This window comes from Falco biarmicus, chromosome W (assembly GCF_023638135.1).
Source record: "Falco biarmicus isolate bFalBia1 chromosome W, bFalBia1.pri, whole genome shotgun sequence".
NCBI lineage: Eukaryota > Metazoa > Chordata > Aves > Falconiformes > Falconidae > Falco > Falco biarmicus.
Window position 1 is genome coordinate 5735465 of NC_079310.1, and position 18864 is coordinate 5754328.

General features: G+C 44.2%; 1 protein-coding gene across 1 annotated transcript in view; it reads right to left on the reverse strand.

Annotated features, from left to right (window-relative positions):
- LOC130142155 (BDNF/NT-3 growth factors receptor-like) overlaps positions 1 to 18864 on the reverse strand; it is a 247741-nt gene that overhangs the window by 95531 nt on the left and 133346 nt on the right. Inside the window, 1 exon segment of the mRNA XM_056323638.1 lies at positions 9600 to 9730. Within this exon segment, the coding sequence (XP_056179613.1) occupies positions 9600 to 9730 (131 nt within the window).

Consider the following 18864-nt stretch of genomic DNA (forward strand, 5'->3'; position numbering starts at 1 on the left):
GAAATCCTTACTATTGCTCCCCATCACCATACAATAGCTAAGCTCAATAAATGAATGATGGTTTTGACCCTTATCTGAACTAAGAAGTTCTGAAGAGTTGGAAACCTTTAGTTTTCCTCTGCAGGTGCCGTGGAAATGTTCATCTTGTACAGGCAGCACTCTACTAGAGTTTTTTCTGGAACTCTTAGCTCTTATATAATTTACTACAGCAATGTCAACAATTCAGATATTTGATGCATTTTGAGTCAGATGAACTATCTTCTGTGAGGTTCAGTGCCAGGGTTTTTAGCATGCTTGTACAAGGCTGCTGCACTTGCCCAGCAACCAGCAGGTAAAAATTGACAGGCACCCTGGTGAATGAAAAGAAATTCTGGTGAATGTCTGATGACACAGTGCTTCTCCCAGGCCAGCTCACTCAGCTTTCTTGCTGCCTAAATTCTCCTATTACTTGCCAGTTATAGATTTCCATTGGCTACTGCACAGGGACATTTTTATTTTGGTATCACTCAGGAGGCTGAAGCTCTCTAAAGCATTTGATGTTCATGGAGACAACCTACCCTCAGCTGCTGGCATCCAGGACTGCTCCTCTAGGATGAAAAGTCTTCACATTTTCACTGGGCCAAACCCTGTGCCCAACAGGGAGATTTGGACACAGTCATCTGTCTTGCTCTTTGCATGCCTTCACATCTCTGATTAGTACCACCCTCAATTTTAACTGGAGCATAACCACAAACTATGCTTTGTGCCATGATAAAAGAGAATGGCCAGGAAGTGCCATACAGGGCTATACAGGGATCAATCCAATGGTCTAGATAGCTAAAAACTCACTCTTTGACAGGGACCAGAATCAGGTCTTCAAGAGTTGGTGCAAGAAACTGAAAGTGGGCAGTGTAAGGGTGTGTGAAAGGAGTGTGTCTGCTCCTTCAAACAGACCTATCTGGTCTGTCCTTGACCAGATACCCTTCAGTGAAGCAAAGGGAAATAAGAAAAGGAGGAAGCCATAAACAAGAACATTCAGGGACAGAAACCTGACTGACACATAAGGGAGAGGATGAGAACCAAACTTGGTCAGTCACACTAATTGATGAGAGGGTGTGAGAATGTTTATTCCAGCAGGTTATCTGATCAGGAATATAGTCAATTGGGAAACCAAGGGAAAAACATGAAACCAGAAGCCAAAATACACCAAGCCCCAGACCTGACAAAGCAAACATGGAGACAGTGACAAGAAACAAACCTCACCAGTCACACTAACTGATGAGCTATCAAGAAATCACAGACACCACTTCAAGTAAAATCAATCTGGATTTTGCAACTGCTAAAACTGTAAAGCAGGGAGCCGTGGGGGACATGCAGACAAAGGAGGGAGCAGAAAGGAACAAAGAAAGGGGTAGAAATAAAAGGATATAAAAGGGGCCAGTCACATGAAAAACGAGGGCAGTCGGTATGCTTGTCCAGCTGAGCCCTGTGCCTGATCACTGCAGTCTGTCCTATTGTTGTCCTGTAGGCAGGTTCGTTATTGGGCGTGCAGCATCAATTCACACACCGAGTCAAAGTATTTCTATTCCTTTATTCTAGTTTGCACAAAGTAGGGAGCTAGGTGGTCACCCACAAATGCCTAGCTCCCCGACTGTCAAAACTTTACACTATTTATACAGTTCAGTAAGCAAAGACATCAGCCTTCATTGGTTACAAGCTGCACAACTCTTTCATTATTTAGTACTCAGATTCCTATTTGTTAAGAAATTATCTCACTTCTTATGTTAATCAGTCCTCATGCTCAATCTCCACTTCTTTTTGAGTAGGTGGGTTTCTTGAGTTGGTGGTCAAGGGTTAGTGGCCATGATCTCCCCCTGCCAGAATTACCTTTCCCCTAGTTTAGCCGAGGTCACTGCTTGCGATGAGCTTCCTAACAACTTCTCTATTTTGTAGAGGTGCTTCCTCTGTGGAGTTCCTTTTCTAAACAAAAGGATTTGCTGGTGATTGATGAAGCACTTAGTAGGACATACAAAAATGCTTGTAACCTGAATTCAGAATTAATAACTAATTTGTTCTAATTTAAAGTCAAGCTACTAACAATACATTCAATTTTACTAATAATTTTATAACACTATCATTTTATATTTTTTTATTAATACTTTTCTTAACTCAGTCGGATGGGATCAACCCAAGGGTACTGAGGGAGCTGGTGGAGTAGCTCGACAAGCCACTTGTCCATCATTTATTAACAGTCCTGGCTAACCAGGAAGGTTCCAGCAGACTGGAGGTTAGCCAATGTGCCACCCACCTACAAGAAGGGCAAGAAGGGGGATCCAGAAACTACTGGCCTGTCAGCCTGACCTCAGTGCTGGGGAAGGTTATGAAGCAGATCATCCTGAGTGCCATCACATGGCACGTGCAGGACAACTGGGGGATCAGGCCCAGCCAGCATGGGTTTATGAAAAGCAGGTCCTGCTTGACGAATCTGATCTCCTTCTACGGCAAGATGACCCGCCTAGTAGATGAAGGAAAGGCTGTAGATATTGTCTACTTGGAGCTTAGTAAAGCCTTTGACACCATCTCCCACAGCATTCTCCTGGAGAAACTCGCTGCTCATGGCTTGGATGGGTGTACTCTACACTGGGTTAAAAGCTGGCTGGATGGCCAAGCCCAAAGAGTGGTGGTGAATGGAGTTACATCCAGCTGGCAGATGGTCACACGTGGTGTTCCCCAGGGCTCAGTGCTGGGGCCTGTTCTGTTTAATATCTTTATCCCCAATCTGGATGAGGGGGTCGAGTGCACCCTCAGTAAGTTTGCAGATGACACCAAGTTGGCAGGAGTGTTGGTCTGCTTGAGGGTAGGAAGGTTCTGTAGAGGGATCTGGACAGGATGAGGTTCAACAAGTAGTGCCGGATCCTGCACTTGGGTCACAACAAACCCCATGCAATGCTACAGGCTTGGGGAAGAGTGGCTGGAAAGCTGCCTGCTGGAAAAGGACCAGAAGATGCTGGTCGACAGCCAGCTGAACATGAGCCAGCAGTGTGCCCAGGTGGCCAGGAAGGCCAACAGCATCCTGGCTTGTATATGAAGCAGTGTGGCCAACAGGACAAGGGAAGTGATTGTCCGTCCCCCTGTACTCAGCACTGGTGAGGCCACACCTCGAATACTTTTGGGCCCCTCACTACAAAAAAGACATTGAGGTTCTGCAGCATGTCCAGAGAAGGACAATGAAGTTGATGAAGGTTGTGGAGCAGAAGTCTTATGAAGAGCATCTGAGGCAACTATGGTCGTTTAGCCTGGAGAAGAGGAGACTCAGGGGGGACCTTATTGCTCTCTCTAGCTACCTGAAAGGAGGTTGTAGGCAGGTGGGGGTAGGTCTCTTCTCCCAGATTACTAGTGACAGGGCAAGAAGAAACAGCCTCAAGTTACGCCAGGGGAGGTTGAGACTGGATATTAGGAAAAACTTCTTCATTGAAAGGGTGGTGAAGCATTGGAACAGGTTGCCCAGGGAGGTGGTGGAATCACCATCCCTGGAGGTAGTCAATAAAATGCGTAGATGTGGTGCTTAGGTACATGGTTTAGTAATGGACTTGACAGTCCTGGGTTAACGGTTGGACTTGATCAACTCAAAGGTCTTTTCCAACCTAAATGATTCTATGATTCTATTTATCTGTATAATCTCACTCTCTATCCCGTGTGTATGCGTGCTTGCCAGGACTAAGTGCCAGCTTCTGGTGAGACCTGTATCTGCATGAGTGTATTTTGGTACTAGCTACTGGAGTCAGATCTGGGGTATAGGTAGCCCTGGCCTGTGTTGTCAGCTACTCAAGTGAGTGGGGGTCTCTTGCCTCCAGCCACTGAAGGGGAATGACATATGTTCCAAAAACCAGCTACTGGGGGGACCAGTGTGAGTGAGGTGGATGAGGGGCTCCGCACTAGTGCCTGGAGCAGAACCGTGGGTACAGGGTGCTGGGGAGGGCTGAGTGTCTGCATCTTCCCCAAACCTGTTGTGTGTGGGGTGTGCATGTATATGCACTAGCAAACTTTAAGCTGGACTAGCCAGCAAGTAGGAGGGCTTCAGGTCCAGGCCTCAGTATCAGCCAGGCAGAGTAGTCCAGGGGGACTTGCAAATGTGGAGTGTGTGAGTACATGCATGTTTGCTAGTGAGTATCAAGATGAGCCGATGAGTAGGGAACCAGTGAAGTGAGTAAGAGGGCCCAGGTTCCAGGCAGGGGTGCTGGGCAGACAGAGGGATCTGTGAATGTGTGTGTGCTTGTTTATGTAGTGTTGTGTGTATGCTTCCACTAGTGAACTTCTATCTCTACCAGCTGAAGAGGAGGAGGAGACTTGGCTGTCTATGTTTATGTTTTATGCGAGTCCTGTATGTAGGTGCTGTTGAAGGCAACGCCTTGTCTGTGGCAGTCTGCGTGACCAGCTGTGTCAGTGTCCTTTGCGTGTGTGTCTCTGGAATACCTGTGCAGCTTCGTTACTGGTTGATTCTGCAACTGGAAAAGCAGCAGCTATGTCCCTCAGCCTGGGCAGAGATCCTGAGTCCATGGGCATTGGGCTGGGCTCCAGGGGCTAGGCAGGAGAGGTCCTGGGCTAGAGCAGCTGGAGAAGCCAGCCACACTTACATCACTTAACAGGCATAACTTGTCCACAAACATAATTCTTCCTACTTGTCCTTCTATGGCTACATGTAAGTTGCTTACTAAGGACATTGTAAAGAATGTATTTGGAAAAAAAAGTAAATACTGTTCCAGAAAAATTATAGATTTGTCATCTAAACCCATGGAGACATCTCTCCCTTTAAATGCTGAATGATCTTCATTGTGAATTACAGTGAGAAAGTGTTGGGGCTCTTGCTGTATTGAATGATTATACTGAACTCTGAAGCAAGTGGAAAAATACTGAAGAAATAAGACGAGGTTACGGCCAGAACAGTGGGATGAAGAAAAAGGAGCAAATTGCAGATGTTTGCTCAAAACCAAGGCCAACGGGACGTGATAAGAGGAGCTGGGAAACCGCAGAAAGGAGCCTACATGCCAGAACAAGCAGAAACAGAAATCTTCCCAGTAAACAATTGTTAACCAATCATATTATTATACGCTTGTAAAATAGCCAACCACATTATTGCACGCTTATAGAATGCCTTATAAAAGTCTACCTGGTTTGTACAATAAACGGATCAGATCTTGAACTCTGTGAGTATTTGAATCTGACTCCCGCTCGCCCGAAATGCCCACAGCATCTGGTGACCCCCGACGTGATCCGATGAGGGTCGACAGGATCGGTTAAAAGTCAGGAGGATTCATTAAGGATCGTGTTACGAGCTGCGGAGCCGGCGAGGATCCTGCTGCCAGCGGAGAGAGAGCTGGGCGCCCGAAGAAAGGCGGAACGTGCACGGCTGACCGGTGAGTCAGGAAATTTAAGCAGGATGGGAATCACTGCATCAGTGGTGGAAAAAGCAATCGTAGACAGTTTGATGAAACTGGCAGAAAAAACTGAAACGCCAGTCTCACGGCAGGCAGTAGTTGATCTGCTATGTTGGAGTCGCCGCCGTGGTTACCTTGCTTCTACGCAAGATGTATATAATAATGAAACATGGAAGAAAGTAGGAGAGGACTTATGGGAATCTGTGCAAGTTGGGACTAAGGGGGTAAAGACTTTGGCTCGCACGTATCGAGCTGTACGGGGTATGGTCGCGCAATTACCACCCTGGTGTCCTGAAAAGGAACAAGCGGCGAGCGGCGGCGTGCGGCCCGGCAGGCCCCGTCCCGGCCGCGGTTTCTCTCCGAGGCGGCACCCCCCCTTCACACCCCCCCCCCTCCGATCGCCGCCATGGCGATGCAAGCGGCCAAGCGAGCTAACATCTGGCTGCCCCCAGAGGTCAATCGGATCCTTTATATTCGGAACCTGCCGTATAAAATCACAGCGGAGGAAACGTATGATATTTTTGGGAAATACGGACCTATTCGACAAATCAGAGTTGGAAACTCTCCTGAAACAAGAGGAACAGCTTAAGCTTCTCAAGGAAAAATACGGACTTGATTACAACCCCCCCCCCCCCCAAAAAAAAAAAAAAAAAAAAAAAAAAAAAAAAAAAAAAAAAAAAAAAAAAGAAAGAAAAAAAAAGAAAAAAAAAAAAAGAAAGAAAAAAGAAAAAAGAGAGAAAGGAAAAAAAAAAAGAAAGAAAAAGAAAAAAAAAAAGAAAAAAAAAAAGGAAAAAAAAAAAGGAAAAAAAAAGTGCTTCAGATGTCACCTACAAGAAATGCGTTTCTGCTTTGAACTAGCTTTTGAGCCTTTGGGAGTAAACTATACGGCTATAAATCAATCATATTTGGGTTGGTTAGATAAGAAGTATAATGACACGAATTTTGGCTTTAGTGATAACTGTACCTGGTGGAATACTACACTTGTTAAAAATATGTATTTTTTGCAACAGTTGATTTACCGTTTAAATGTATCAATTTATTTACCTCAACAAGAATTGAGGGTGGTTGAGGGATTTATTGAAACAAGGTCTGTCTATATTGTTGTTTGTTATTCTTTTGTTACTTTTAGTGCCTTGCCTTTTACAATGTTTTCAGAGCTGTGTGGAACGCAGTATTAATGCTGTATTTAAAAAGAAAGGGGGAGGTGTTGGGGCTCTTGCTGTATTGAATGATTATACTGAACTCTGAAGCAAGTGGAAAAATACTGAAGAAATAAGACGAGGTTACGGCCAGAACAGTGGGATGAAGAAAAAGGAGCAAATTGCAGATGTTTGCTCAAAACCAAGGCCAACGGGACGTGATAAGAGGAGCTGGGAAACCGCAGAAAGGAGCCTACATGCCAGAACAAGCAGAAACAGAAATCTTCCCAGTAAACAATTGTTAACCAATCATTATTATACGCTTGTAAAATAGCCAACCACATTATTGCACGCTTATAGAATGCCTTATAAAAGTCTACCTGGTTTGTACAATAAACGGATCAGATCTTGAACTCTGTGAGTATTTGAATCTGACTCCCGCTCGCCCGAAATGCCCGCAGCAAGAAAGAGCAGCAGATAGAGAGTGCAGTTACAGCATTTTGCAGCAGCTGAAGTGCTAGGCTCCATTTGGTCAGGATTTTCAAAGGGAGCAAGTGAATGGAAAGGCTTTTATTTTGCTACCAAGCAGTTCACTGAAATGAAAGAGGAGAGAAAATTTTCACTCTAGCTTCACCAAAATACAGCAGAAAATTCCATCAGTTCTAATTTTGTCATCTCCTCTGTTGCTTTCTCCTGTCTGTATATACTTTTCAGGGCTTTATTTTTTCTCACCGGTCAGCATGAGTGAACAACTCCAAGTATCAAAAAACTTGTAACCTTGGCAAATCTAAAAAATCCTGCTATTTTTGGTGGAGCAAAAAAGTGCTCAACAAATCCATCCTCTTTTTTGTGTTCTCTCACTGTCAGATCCAAAATTCTGTTCCTTGTTTACAGTTTCAAAAAGATGATCTGCTGGGATTCTTTTACTGTATGGTTTTGTAGTGGGTTTACATGGTAAGGTTTTGGTAGCAGGGAGTCTACAGGCTTCTGTGAGAAGATGCCAGAAGCTTCCCTCATGTCCAACAGAGCCAGTGCCAGCCAGCTCCAAGATGGACCCACCACTGGCCAAGGCCAAGCCAATCAGCAATGGTGGTAGCGTCTCTATGATAGCATATTTAAGAAGGGAGGAAAAAACATCTGCACAAAAAAACCCTGCAGCAGAAGAGATGAGTGAGAATACGTGAGAGTAACAACTCTGCAGACACCAAGGTCGGTGCAGAAGGAGGGGGAAGAGGTGCTCCAGGTGCTGGAGCACAGATTCCCCTGCAGCCCATGGTGAAGACCATGGCGAGGCAGGCTGTCCCTCTGCAGCCCATGGAGGTTAATGGTGGAGCAGATATCCACCTGCAGCCCATGGAGGACCCCACTCTGGAGCAGGTGGATGCCTGAAGGAGGCTGTGAACACGCTGGAGCAGGTTTGCTGGCAGGACTTGTGGACCCAAGGAGAGGGGACCCCATACTGGAGCAGGTTTGCTGGCAGGATCTGTAACTCCATGAGGGACCCATGCTGGAGCAGTGTGTTAAGAACTGCAGCCCATGGGAAGGACTCACATTGGAGAAGTTCATGGAGAACTGTCTCCCGTAGGAGGGACCCCACTCTGGAGCAGGGGAAGAGTGTCAGGAGGAAGGAGCAGCAGGAACAATGTGTGATGAACTGACTACAGCCTCCATTCCCCATTTCCCTGCACTGCTTGGGGGGAAGAAGTAGTAAATCAGGAATTAAGTTAAGAAGAAGGGAGGGGTGAGGGGAAGGTGTTTTTTCTGATTTGAATGGTAATAAATTGAACTAATTTTCCCCAAGTCAAGTCTGTTTTGCCCTTGACAGTAATTGCTGAGTGATCTTTCTGTCCTTATTTTGACCCATGAGCCTTTCGTTATATTTTCTCTCCCCTGTCTGGTTGAGGAGGGGAGCAATATAGTGGGTTTGGTGGGAATCTGGCATTCAGCCAGGGTCAAACCACCACAGGTTTGATCCAAAATGTACACACAGTTGCCTAATTGTGAATGGACAGATAGCGTTATTTTCTGATCCCTAAGCACAGCCCAGATTCTAAAATGTATATTCTCCCTGCCTTAAATGAAATACTTCAAATGTTGAACACCTTGTTCAGCTTTCAGCAGAACACAGATAGAAGACTGTTGGCAGGGAAAATTGGCAAACTCTTAGTAGAGTATGGTTTCACTGATGTTGTTTTCTAGTGTGCATGCATATCTGAGGATGACAATTGACCTCAGTGGTTCCATTCTGAGGAACAAAAAGGCTTGGCATGGTGAAGCGTCTGGTGTGCAATTTCTGAGATCATGATGGAAATCTTACTTCTTGGTAGATTCCCAATGTACCATGTAGTTTGTACCCTTCCAGGGTTCCAAAGAAATCCTTTTCCCCCCTCAGAAACATAAGAATTATTCTGAATACTGGCAAGTCCAAGGTTATGGCTGTTTTCACATAGTTTCCTTTTCCTTTGGACTGTATTTTGGAAGGGCTGAATGGAGAATAATGAAGAATCACTCCTCAGGGTCTGAAATATCATGATTTCTGGATTTCCGTGCAGCCAGTGTTTAACAACACATGACAATATAATCTGTACATTTTTTTATAACATTCCTGGCAGCCATATTAATGACAACTATCTACAGACAATTTCAAAGGTTGACAAAGCATTGCACAGTTCATGGAAAGATAGGTCTTCTTTGACTAGCAGTTATACACTTATCTGGTTATAGATTATTTTTTTTTAGACACACAACTCATATTTCTAATGACTTAAATGTCATTTTTCACTAATATAGCTTAGATCATAAAAGATTTTGCCCCTTTGTGACACTGTCAGTTTCTTCCTTTTCCTTATGAAATTCAGCTCTCATTTTATAATTCACAGTAAGATCAAATTTCATGTTCTCTTAATGCTCCGTTAGCCTTGTGAACCCCTCCACATATATTAGAGGAGTTACATGGGGCTACAGAATAGGCAAACATGATAATTTACAAATAAAATAGCATTAGCTGCAACCATGAACTAATAATGGAAACCCTAGACTCTTTTACCTTCACTGCCACCAAGATCTTGTCCTGCTCAGGACACAGGTTATAGCATTCAGCCAGAAAGACTTTTCCAAAGGCTCCTTCTCCGAGTTCTCTTTTAAGAACAATATTGTGGCGCTTGAAGTGCTGAACAACTGTGAATAGAACACAAAATAGAGGTCAAAAGTGAACTGCAAGGACACAACAGGAAGGGGGCTGTGCTTATGGTCTCATGGAGACAGGTTTGCCTGTACAGTGCAGTGCGTATCATGAAAAGAATCAATGTGCCTATATGTCATTCATTAGCACTTTGTCCAAAAAGAATGTGTTAATATATTTATATTTGGAACGTAGCACATCTGCTGGATAAGAAGAAGACGTAGAATTAAGAATCACCTGGGAAAAGCTATTTATCATTGTACTTAGATGAGTGCTGTAGAGCATACATAATAGTGAATGCTACTGGATAAACAATCCAGCGTTTGGGATATATTCAGATGTGGACCAAACTCAGGCTCTGTGCTTGACCACATGCATATTCCAAATTGGGTGTCCATTTACTTAGAAACTACCTTATCTCCATTACTAAAGAATATAAAAAGAAGTGCTGCTATTAACAGCAGTGGAGAGAAATGACACAGCCTGTCCCCCTTGATATCACCAACTTCGGGGAAAGGGGCCACAGTCTATGAAAGGAAAATACATATGTTCTAAATCATAAGTCTATGAAGATGCAACCTCAGAACACTGCATATATACTTAATAATAATGTGTATACGTGTGAGCCTGGTGCTGGAATAAACTAGAAGAGAGACCCAGGATACCCTGAGGCACCTCCAACATAAGCCTACCAGGAAGGCAGCATGCCTGAGAAGCACACCTACACAAGACTCAGCTGCCATTCAATCAGGTGCCAGAAAACCCACTGCCAGCATGAAAACAGGCTAGCTGTACATACTCTGATCCCATGAAGGGATGCTGTGGGGCCCTGAGCTCCTAGCTAGCCACTCCCAGCATGCCACTTACTCACCTGCAGGGCTCAGTAGTGCCAGAGGTGCAATGCCCAGCTGCCCTCTCACAGCCCAGCATGCCACTCTGTCTCTTATTTCCAGGGTGATGACTAAACGTGCTGTTTTCAAAGGGTGGGGAGAGACTATTAAATATTTCAGTGCTGACATTTTCAAACTATAACAAAAGATAAGCTATGAACAAGGCCTTTGCTGCATAGTTCTTCCAAATGAGGTTGGGGGCATGGGTCTGTAGAGGGTACAGGGCCAATATTTATTTAGCTTTTTACCTTCCATTTTGACAACCTCTGGAGTGCATGGCCTATAAACAGGACAACTCAGTGTACCCTGTACTTGGGTGATATGTATCTTTAAGCCCTCTGGATCCCAATATTCCCACTACTCATGCCAGTACCCTTTGGCTTCAACACTCTATCAGATACAGACAGAACTGCTGCGATCACATTCTTTTAATGTAACATCCAGCCTGTTGGACAGCACAATATGGATGAGTGCCCATGTACAATCTTACAGGCCCACAAAAACTTGTTCCTGCCATTGCTGTGGTTGCAGAGTGAGATAATTATGAAAACGGTCCTCCTTGTATGACAGTTCTCTCATTAAAACTGAGAAGCCATGCTTTGAAATAATAGCAAAATAGACATTAAATGAGACCACAAGTTATAAGCATTTTTGATTCTTGTCAAACTCTGGTCTACTGTAAAATTAAATGTAATGGTTTTGGCTGGGATAGACAATTTTTTTCATAGTAGCTAGTATGGGCTATGGTTTGGATTTGTGCTGAAAACAGTGTTGATAATACAGGGATGTTTTCATTATTGCTGAGCAGTGCTTACACAGTCAAGGCCTTTTCTGCTTCTCACACCAACCTGCCAGCAAGTAGCCTCAAGGTGCACAAGAAGTTGGGAGAGGACACAGCCAGGACAGCTGACCCCAGGGATATTCCATACCATATGATGTCATGCTCAGCATATAAAGCTAGGGGAAGAAGGAAGGGGGGGACATATGGCATTATGGTGTTTTGTCTTCCCAAGTAACTGTTATGCATGATAGAGCCTTGCTTTCCTGGGGATGGCTGAACACCTGCCTGTCGATGGGAAGTGGTGAATGAATTCCTTATTTTGCTTTGCTTGCATGTGTGGCTTTTTGCTTTATCTATTAAACTGTCTTTATCTCAAACCACAAGTTTTCTCACTTTTTTCCTTGTGATTCTCTCCCCCATCCCACTGTAGGGGGAGTGAGCAAGCGGCTGTGTGGTGCTTAGTTGCCAGCTGGTTTTAAACCACGACATTAAGTTATATCATGGTAAGATACACATGTGCGCATGTGCACACACCCACACCCCTTTTTGGCCAGCTGCTCAAATGCTGAGAAGCTTCCCTACCATCAGTAGGAATATACTCTTTATTTTAATTTCCTTCTCAGCACTGGCTTTTTAAATAAAGCATAAAATACAGTTAGCACAAGAAACAGGCCTGAACCAAAACACAACTTTTCCTCACAGATGCAAATTAACTGGCTTACTTCACCTTTACTAATATTCATAACAAAACAAATATCAAGGCTGAATTACTTTCCTGGAGTGTTACCTAAATACAGGATACATGATATACATCTCAAACACAATTTAAGCAGAGGGTCTAGATATGATGGCTCATATCAGGCCTGAAATCTGCTGCCATTGTGCAATATCATATAAGTTGTTCTGCTTTCCTTCATTTTTTCTAATTGTTCATGTCTCAACTCAGGAAATAAGTCAGTAAACAGTCCCTAATACTAACAGAGGTCTTCAATTGCAGCTAAAGAAGCAGGGATGATTTTTTAAATGAAAGCCATTCAAAACTATTTGGTTGATTACAATTATACAAATGTTTTCCTATGTTAACATTAGAAAAGTGTACAAGTTGACAGACTGTAATTATATTTGGTTGTTGCAAGGGAATCCAATTATGGTCAGACCAGTCCATTTGAGTGGGAGGATATGAAGATTGTGAACAATTTTGAAGATTTCTTTTCTTCTAGAGAGGCAGGACTCCTTTCCACCCGAGTCTTAGAGGCCCTTCCATGCCTCCCAATGCCATCAGGAACCAGGATAGCAGGCAGCGGTGAGGGATTAGGTGCTGGGCTGCCTGATAGACAGCCTAGCCCAGATTTTTCACATTATGGATATCATGCGGGCTTAAAGACCACTGTGACCTGTACTTTAAAAAATGCTTACTAATAAATGAGCCATTACTTTTTGCCAGCATTAGAACTTGCCTTTCACCAGCTGTTCTCATCAGGGCAGAGACTGAAACCATGAGGTCCTGTTTTGTTCCTGTTCATGTTCAGTCAAAACTGTCATTCAGTCCTACCTCTTTGGGTATTTCTCTTTTTCTTTTTCCTTCTACTTCCCCAATAGCATTACAAGGCTGTCTCCCTTCCTTTAATATAGAGAGGAGAAGTTTAGCTCCACATTACAAGTGTCATCATTTTAAAATGCTCATAAAACCCATTAACTTTTGTAGGCAGAGAGCATGGCTAAAATCCTGTCCTACTGGAGTCAGCAGCAAAACTCCACTTTAGTTGAGGCAGGTTTTCATTTTGTTCTCTTTAATACCACCATAAAAGACCTGGTGATAAAAACACACAACCTCTTAAATTTTGTTTGGGTCCTCTCCATTTTGAACATAGAACAGCACTGATGTTGAAATATGATCTAAGGAAAAAAATCCATTTAGCGCACTCAGGGCCAAGCCATAATGACACTGTCATCAGTGGCAGTAAATTCCAGCAGTACAAAACAAAAATCAAGTCAAAATCTACTTTCAATTAATATCAGGATACAGCAAATTATCTCTGTTAAAGTCCAAGGGATTATCCTGAATTTACACTGAAGAAACAAAGCAGAATTTGGCCAAGGAGGTGGCATAACTGAATTACCAAAGATGTGGTGTCATAACATTTTATCACAGGCAAAGATGCACAAATGTTCAAAGGGTCATTATAAATCTTCCTCCTTTTGGCTCCAAATGGTGATTGCCTTTGAGCTGATAGTTGTACTTTTAAAAATAACTACCTGTAAGCATGGTCTTTCATCCTCCAAGAAACCTACCTTTGATTGTGAGGCTGAACAGAGATGATCACACCATGTTCTGGACTGAACTGGGTCCTAACAAAATGGGCAGCTCATGATCACATCACCGCACTGAATTCACTGAGTTGGATGTGACTGATTTCAGCCACAGACATCAAGACATTCAATGGTATAAGTGTAAAAATGTTTGTGTGCTTAATTAAAAAGTGAAAAGCAGTGACAATGTAAACTTTTTCCTTGGTCACAAAAAATAGGTCCAAACATTTTACTGCCACATAGAATCAAAGAATTATAGAATGGTTTGGGTTGGAAGGGACCTGTCATGGGCAGGGACATCTTTCACTAGACCAGGTTACTCAAAGCCCTGTCCAACCTGACCTTAAACACTTCCAGGGATGGGGCATCCACAGCTTCTCTGGGCAACTGCAGGAGTAAACATGTTTGAGTGGTGGACTTGGTTTATGGTCTTGATGAATTTTTTACCCATTGGCCAAAGTATTTTTGACATCTTGCCTAGGACAAACATATGGGTGACATGCACATACTTAAGTTTCCCAAAGTCAGGCACATGTGTTACATCCATTTGCCAAACCTGAAATGCCTTCAGACCTTTTGGGTTAGTGCCCACCCCTAAACCAGGTCCATGATGACTACATTGAGGACAGGAGCGAACAATGCCCTTTGCATCTGCTATGGGTATTTCATACTGTCGATGTAAAGACTTTGCATTTTTATGAAACATCTCGTGGCTGTTACGAGCTTCTTCAAACTTATTTGTTGGAGGAGTTATTGCTGAACAGCTGACTGCTTCATCAGCTCTAGCATTACCTTCACCCAACCCAATGGTCCACTGATGACTTCTAATATGCATAATACAAAATTCATGTTTTCTCTGACAGAGTACTACGCAGTTGTAGAAACATTTAACCAAGATGTTGGCTCTTTGTCTCTCTCAACAAGGCATCTTCAATGCGCTGTACTACACCAACTACGTACAATGATTCTGATACTATGTTTACAGGTGTGTTGTTCCAGCTTCCCAATGCCCAACACACTGCTTTCAGTTCTAAGGTTTGAAGGTTGTCCCGTGGTTCACCGGTGAACACGTGTTTCTGCCACTGATTATCGGATTGCCAAACACACGCAGCCTTCTTCATCTTTCTTCCTGCATCTGTAAACACCATTGGCCCTTCAACTGGTCTTGTTGAGCATAACGGTCTCGCAGTCCACTGGTAATGTTCTAACATCTCCCAGAGAGGTCCTTTTGGCCGGTTGTTGTGTACAACACCTGTATAGCCTTCCTGTATGGCTATTGAATGTCTCAGGAGCCACTCATAATCATCACCACGGACTGGAATACTGATATCTGCCGGTTCAGTCCCATCAATTTCAACAATCCTGTCTCTTCCTTTTCTCACCAAGGCTGCTACTGCTTCAGGATGACTTAAAATACGATGTCTGGGTTGCAACGGCAAAAACAACCACTCTAAAACGATCGCCGTATTTTCCCCTTTTTTTCTTTTGCCATTGCAAAATAAGGGCAAAAGGTGAAGTGGCAACATTACAAACCAAAAAAGATAACGGATGATTCGCCATTCGGCGACCACACCAGCCAGTCTGAATCTTGCAGGACACAACTTCCAGGGCAGCCCGCTGTTCTGGTGAACAAGTTCAAGGACTGTTGGCTTCAGTGCCATGCAACCAGGATTGGAACGATTGCAAATCATCGTTAGTGAGGCCAACTATATTACGAACCCACTGTAGGTCTCCTAAAAGCCTTTGAGCATCATGCAGAGTAGTTATTTGTGTAGTAAGGGTCACCTTCTGTGGTCAGATCTGAGCATCCAAGATGAGCCAGCCTAGATATTTCCATGGGGCCGAATGTTGAACCTTCTCAGGCATCACAATCAAACCACATGATAGAAGGTGGTCAACAAGCCATTTCAGTTGATCATCTGAAATCCCTTGTTCAGCGGCCAATAAAATATCATCCATATAATGACAGATCAGGATTGAGGCCAACGTTGTCGTACCAGAACAAGTGCCCAATCTACAAAAGTCTGACACATCGTAGGAGAGTTCTTCATTCCTTGTGGTAAAACAACCCATTCATTCCGTTTGGCCAGAGCGGCACGGTTTATTGATGGCAGAGTGAATGCAGATCTTTGCGTGTCGTCAGGATGTAAGGGAATCATAAAGGAACAGTCTTTCAAGTCTACCACGACAATTTTGCCAATTCTGAGGGATCATCATAAAAAGTGGAAGACCAGGTTGCAACACTCCCATCTCTAAAATCTGATCGTTAACCTTCCATAAATCATGTCCCAATTACATGCACCAAGATTATTGACCACTACTGGACAAGCTAACGAGCTGGTCACCTGCCAATCACCTTCCAAAATAGCATCACAAACAACACCAGACCAACGCTGTAGAATTGGATCTTTTCTCAAGTTCAGCATCGGAGGGGTAGTTTGGTTAACTGGAGGAACTACAGGGATTGAAGTAGTAGGCAGGTTCATTTCAACTCGCTTTTCCAGGTTTCTTAATTTATCTATTACTTCCTGTAAGGATTTCTCTGTATTGTTATCACAAAGCTTCTCCCTGCCTTCCTCCTCAAATTTGTCCGATGATGTTTCAGGAAGAGGAGGATACGACATCGCATGGCGTTTTTGCCCCCCCGATGTGACCTATGAGCTGTCACCACCCTCCGTTTTGGTCTTGCTCCACCCACAGCTCCGATTGGTGCAGTATGACTCGCTGCTCCCCCTTCCTGGGGAGTCTCAACAGGGTCTTCCGGTTTCTGCTCAGTTACAACAGACCCCCGAGGAGTAACTTCCGGTTTGTCTGCTGTCTTATCTAAATACTCCTGCACTGTTGAACACACAGAGGCTGACATACCCTTCATAGGACGAGTATGCCCAACTCCGAAAAATGTAGCCAAGAGAGAAGGCTTAGGTGAATCACCCTTCTGCTCTATTGGCTTTTCTACCACATCTCCTCCCAACGCTTCTATAGCTGCCGCTGCTACTTCTTTTTCTGCCTTCATAGTTTCCAGAGTGTTAATTATAGACCGCCACGTAGCTCCTAACGCTTTAGCTTCTTTTCCTTCTTTACCTCCCTCGATCGTAGTATCCCAGAGGCAATTTCCCACTTCTCTCCATTCTGTAATACTAAACAATAACGTGGGCTCGGGGATCTTATTCTTTTTTCATGCCCAGGGAACTAAAATATCCACTTCTGTTTCTTTAATGCTCTCCCCTCTCTTAAAGAGGATGCTAGTTAACAGTTTAATTGCCGCGTCTAATTCCATCGCGGTCTTCCTCAGAACTCCCCCTCTCACAAAAAGGATATCAGCAGAGAGCCCTGCTGCACTCGTCGCGGTCTTCCTTAGTGCCCCGCCCCCTCACAGAGAGGAAATCAGTGGGGATCCCTGCCGCGATTTACTCTACGCGGTCTTACCTCCGGCAGGGGTGCGATCTGCAGCTCTACACCGAACTCTGGACTCCGCTTTTCACCTTCCACCTCCGACCTCCAGCTCACTAATCGGACAAATTCCCTTCGGGTCCAATGCACGGAGACTTCCGCATTTAAGCGAACAGCATTTAAGCTAAACCACATTTAAGCGAACCGCACTTAAGCGAATAAATGGGTCCCTTTTCGGGCACCAGATGAAGAGGGTCCCCATGGAGAGTCGACCAAGTCACAACAATCACACCAATATGGCTACATGCCGTGCTCACTTTATTAAACAAAAAGGTCATATTTATAACTTAATCTAACTGCTCACGCAGCTCTACACACAGGTGATTGGATAAAAGTCTCTGGTCACGTGGGTGTCCGTGTCGCTGATTAGTGAGCATGTTGCAGGCGCCTGATCAGAGTGTGCCGATGAGAGTGTGTTGATTTCACAGTTCCCAGGACTTGCTCTGCACCTGGCTTCTTGTTTGTGCATAGCTTGTTTTCTTTCTCACCCTGCTTGTTCCCAGGACAATTTAAAGTTGCTCTGCAGCTTCAACTAACAGGCCTGGGTTGTCCAACCCGGACAATGGTAACATATATCCTCAGTCCTTTAAAAATCCCTCTACAGACAACCTGTTCCAGTGTCTCACCACCCGCATCATAAAAAATGTCTTCCTTATGTCCAATCTAAATCTACCCTCTTTCAGTTTAAAATCATCACCCCTTGTCCTGTCACTACAGGCCTTGGTAAAAAGTCTTTCTCTGTCTTTCTTATAAGACCCCTTTAAGTAGTGAAAGGCTGCAATAAGATGACTCTGGAGTCTTCTCCAGGCTGAACCACCCCAACTCTCTCAGCCTTTCTTCATAGGAGAGGTGTTCCAGTCCTCTGACCATTTTTGTGGCCCTCCTCTGGACCCGCTCCAACAGGTCCATGTCTTTCCTGTACTGGGGACTCCAGAACTGGAAGCTGTACTCCAGATGGGGTCTCATGAGAGCAGAGTAGAGGGGGAGAGTCACATCCATCAGCCTGCTGGCCACGTTTCTTTTTATGCAGTCCAGGATACAATTGGCATTCTGGACTGCAAGTGCACATTGCTGGCCCACGTGCAGTTTTTCATCCACCAGTATCTCCAAGTCCTTCTCCACAGGCATTTTCTCGATCCATTCTCTCTCCAGCCTGTATTTGTGTTTGAAATTGCCCCGACCCAGGTTCAGGACCTTGCACTTGGCCTTGTTGAACTTCATGAGGTTCACGTGGGCTCACCCCTCAAGCCTGCCAAAGTCCCTCTGGATGGCATCCTTTCGTCCAGTGAATCAGATGCACCACTCAGCTTGGTGTTCTCTGCAAACTTGCTGGAGGTACATGCAAATCCCACTGTCTAGGTCATTGATGAAGATATTAAATAGTATTGGTCCCAGTACAGGCCCTTGAGGGACACCACTCATTACTGGTTTCCTCGTGGACATTGGGCCATTGACCATTACTGTTTGGATGCAGTCATCCAGCCAATTCCTTATTTATCTAGCAGTCAAGCTATCAAGCCCATATCTCTCGAATTTAGTGGCCAGAATGTTGTGGGGGACCATATCAAAGGCCTTTCAGAAGTCTAGGTAAATGACATCCATAGCTCTTCCCTATGTGACCATTAAACCATCTAAGCTGACCTTTTGCACAACATGGAACATAGTATTGAGTGAAATGGCTTGTATACAGCAGAAGAAT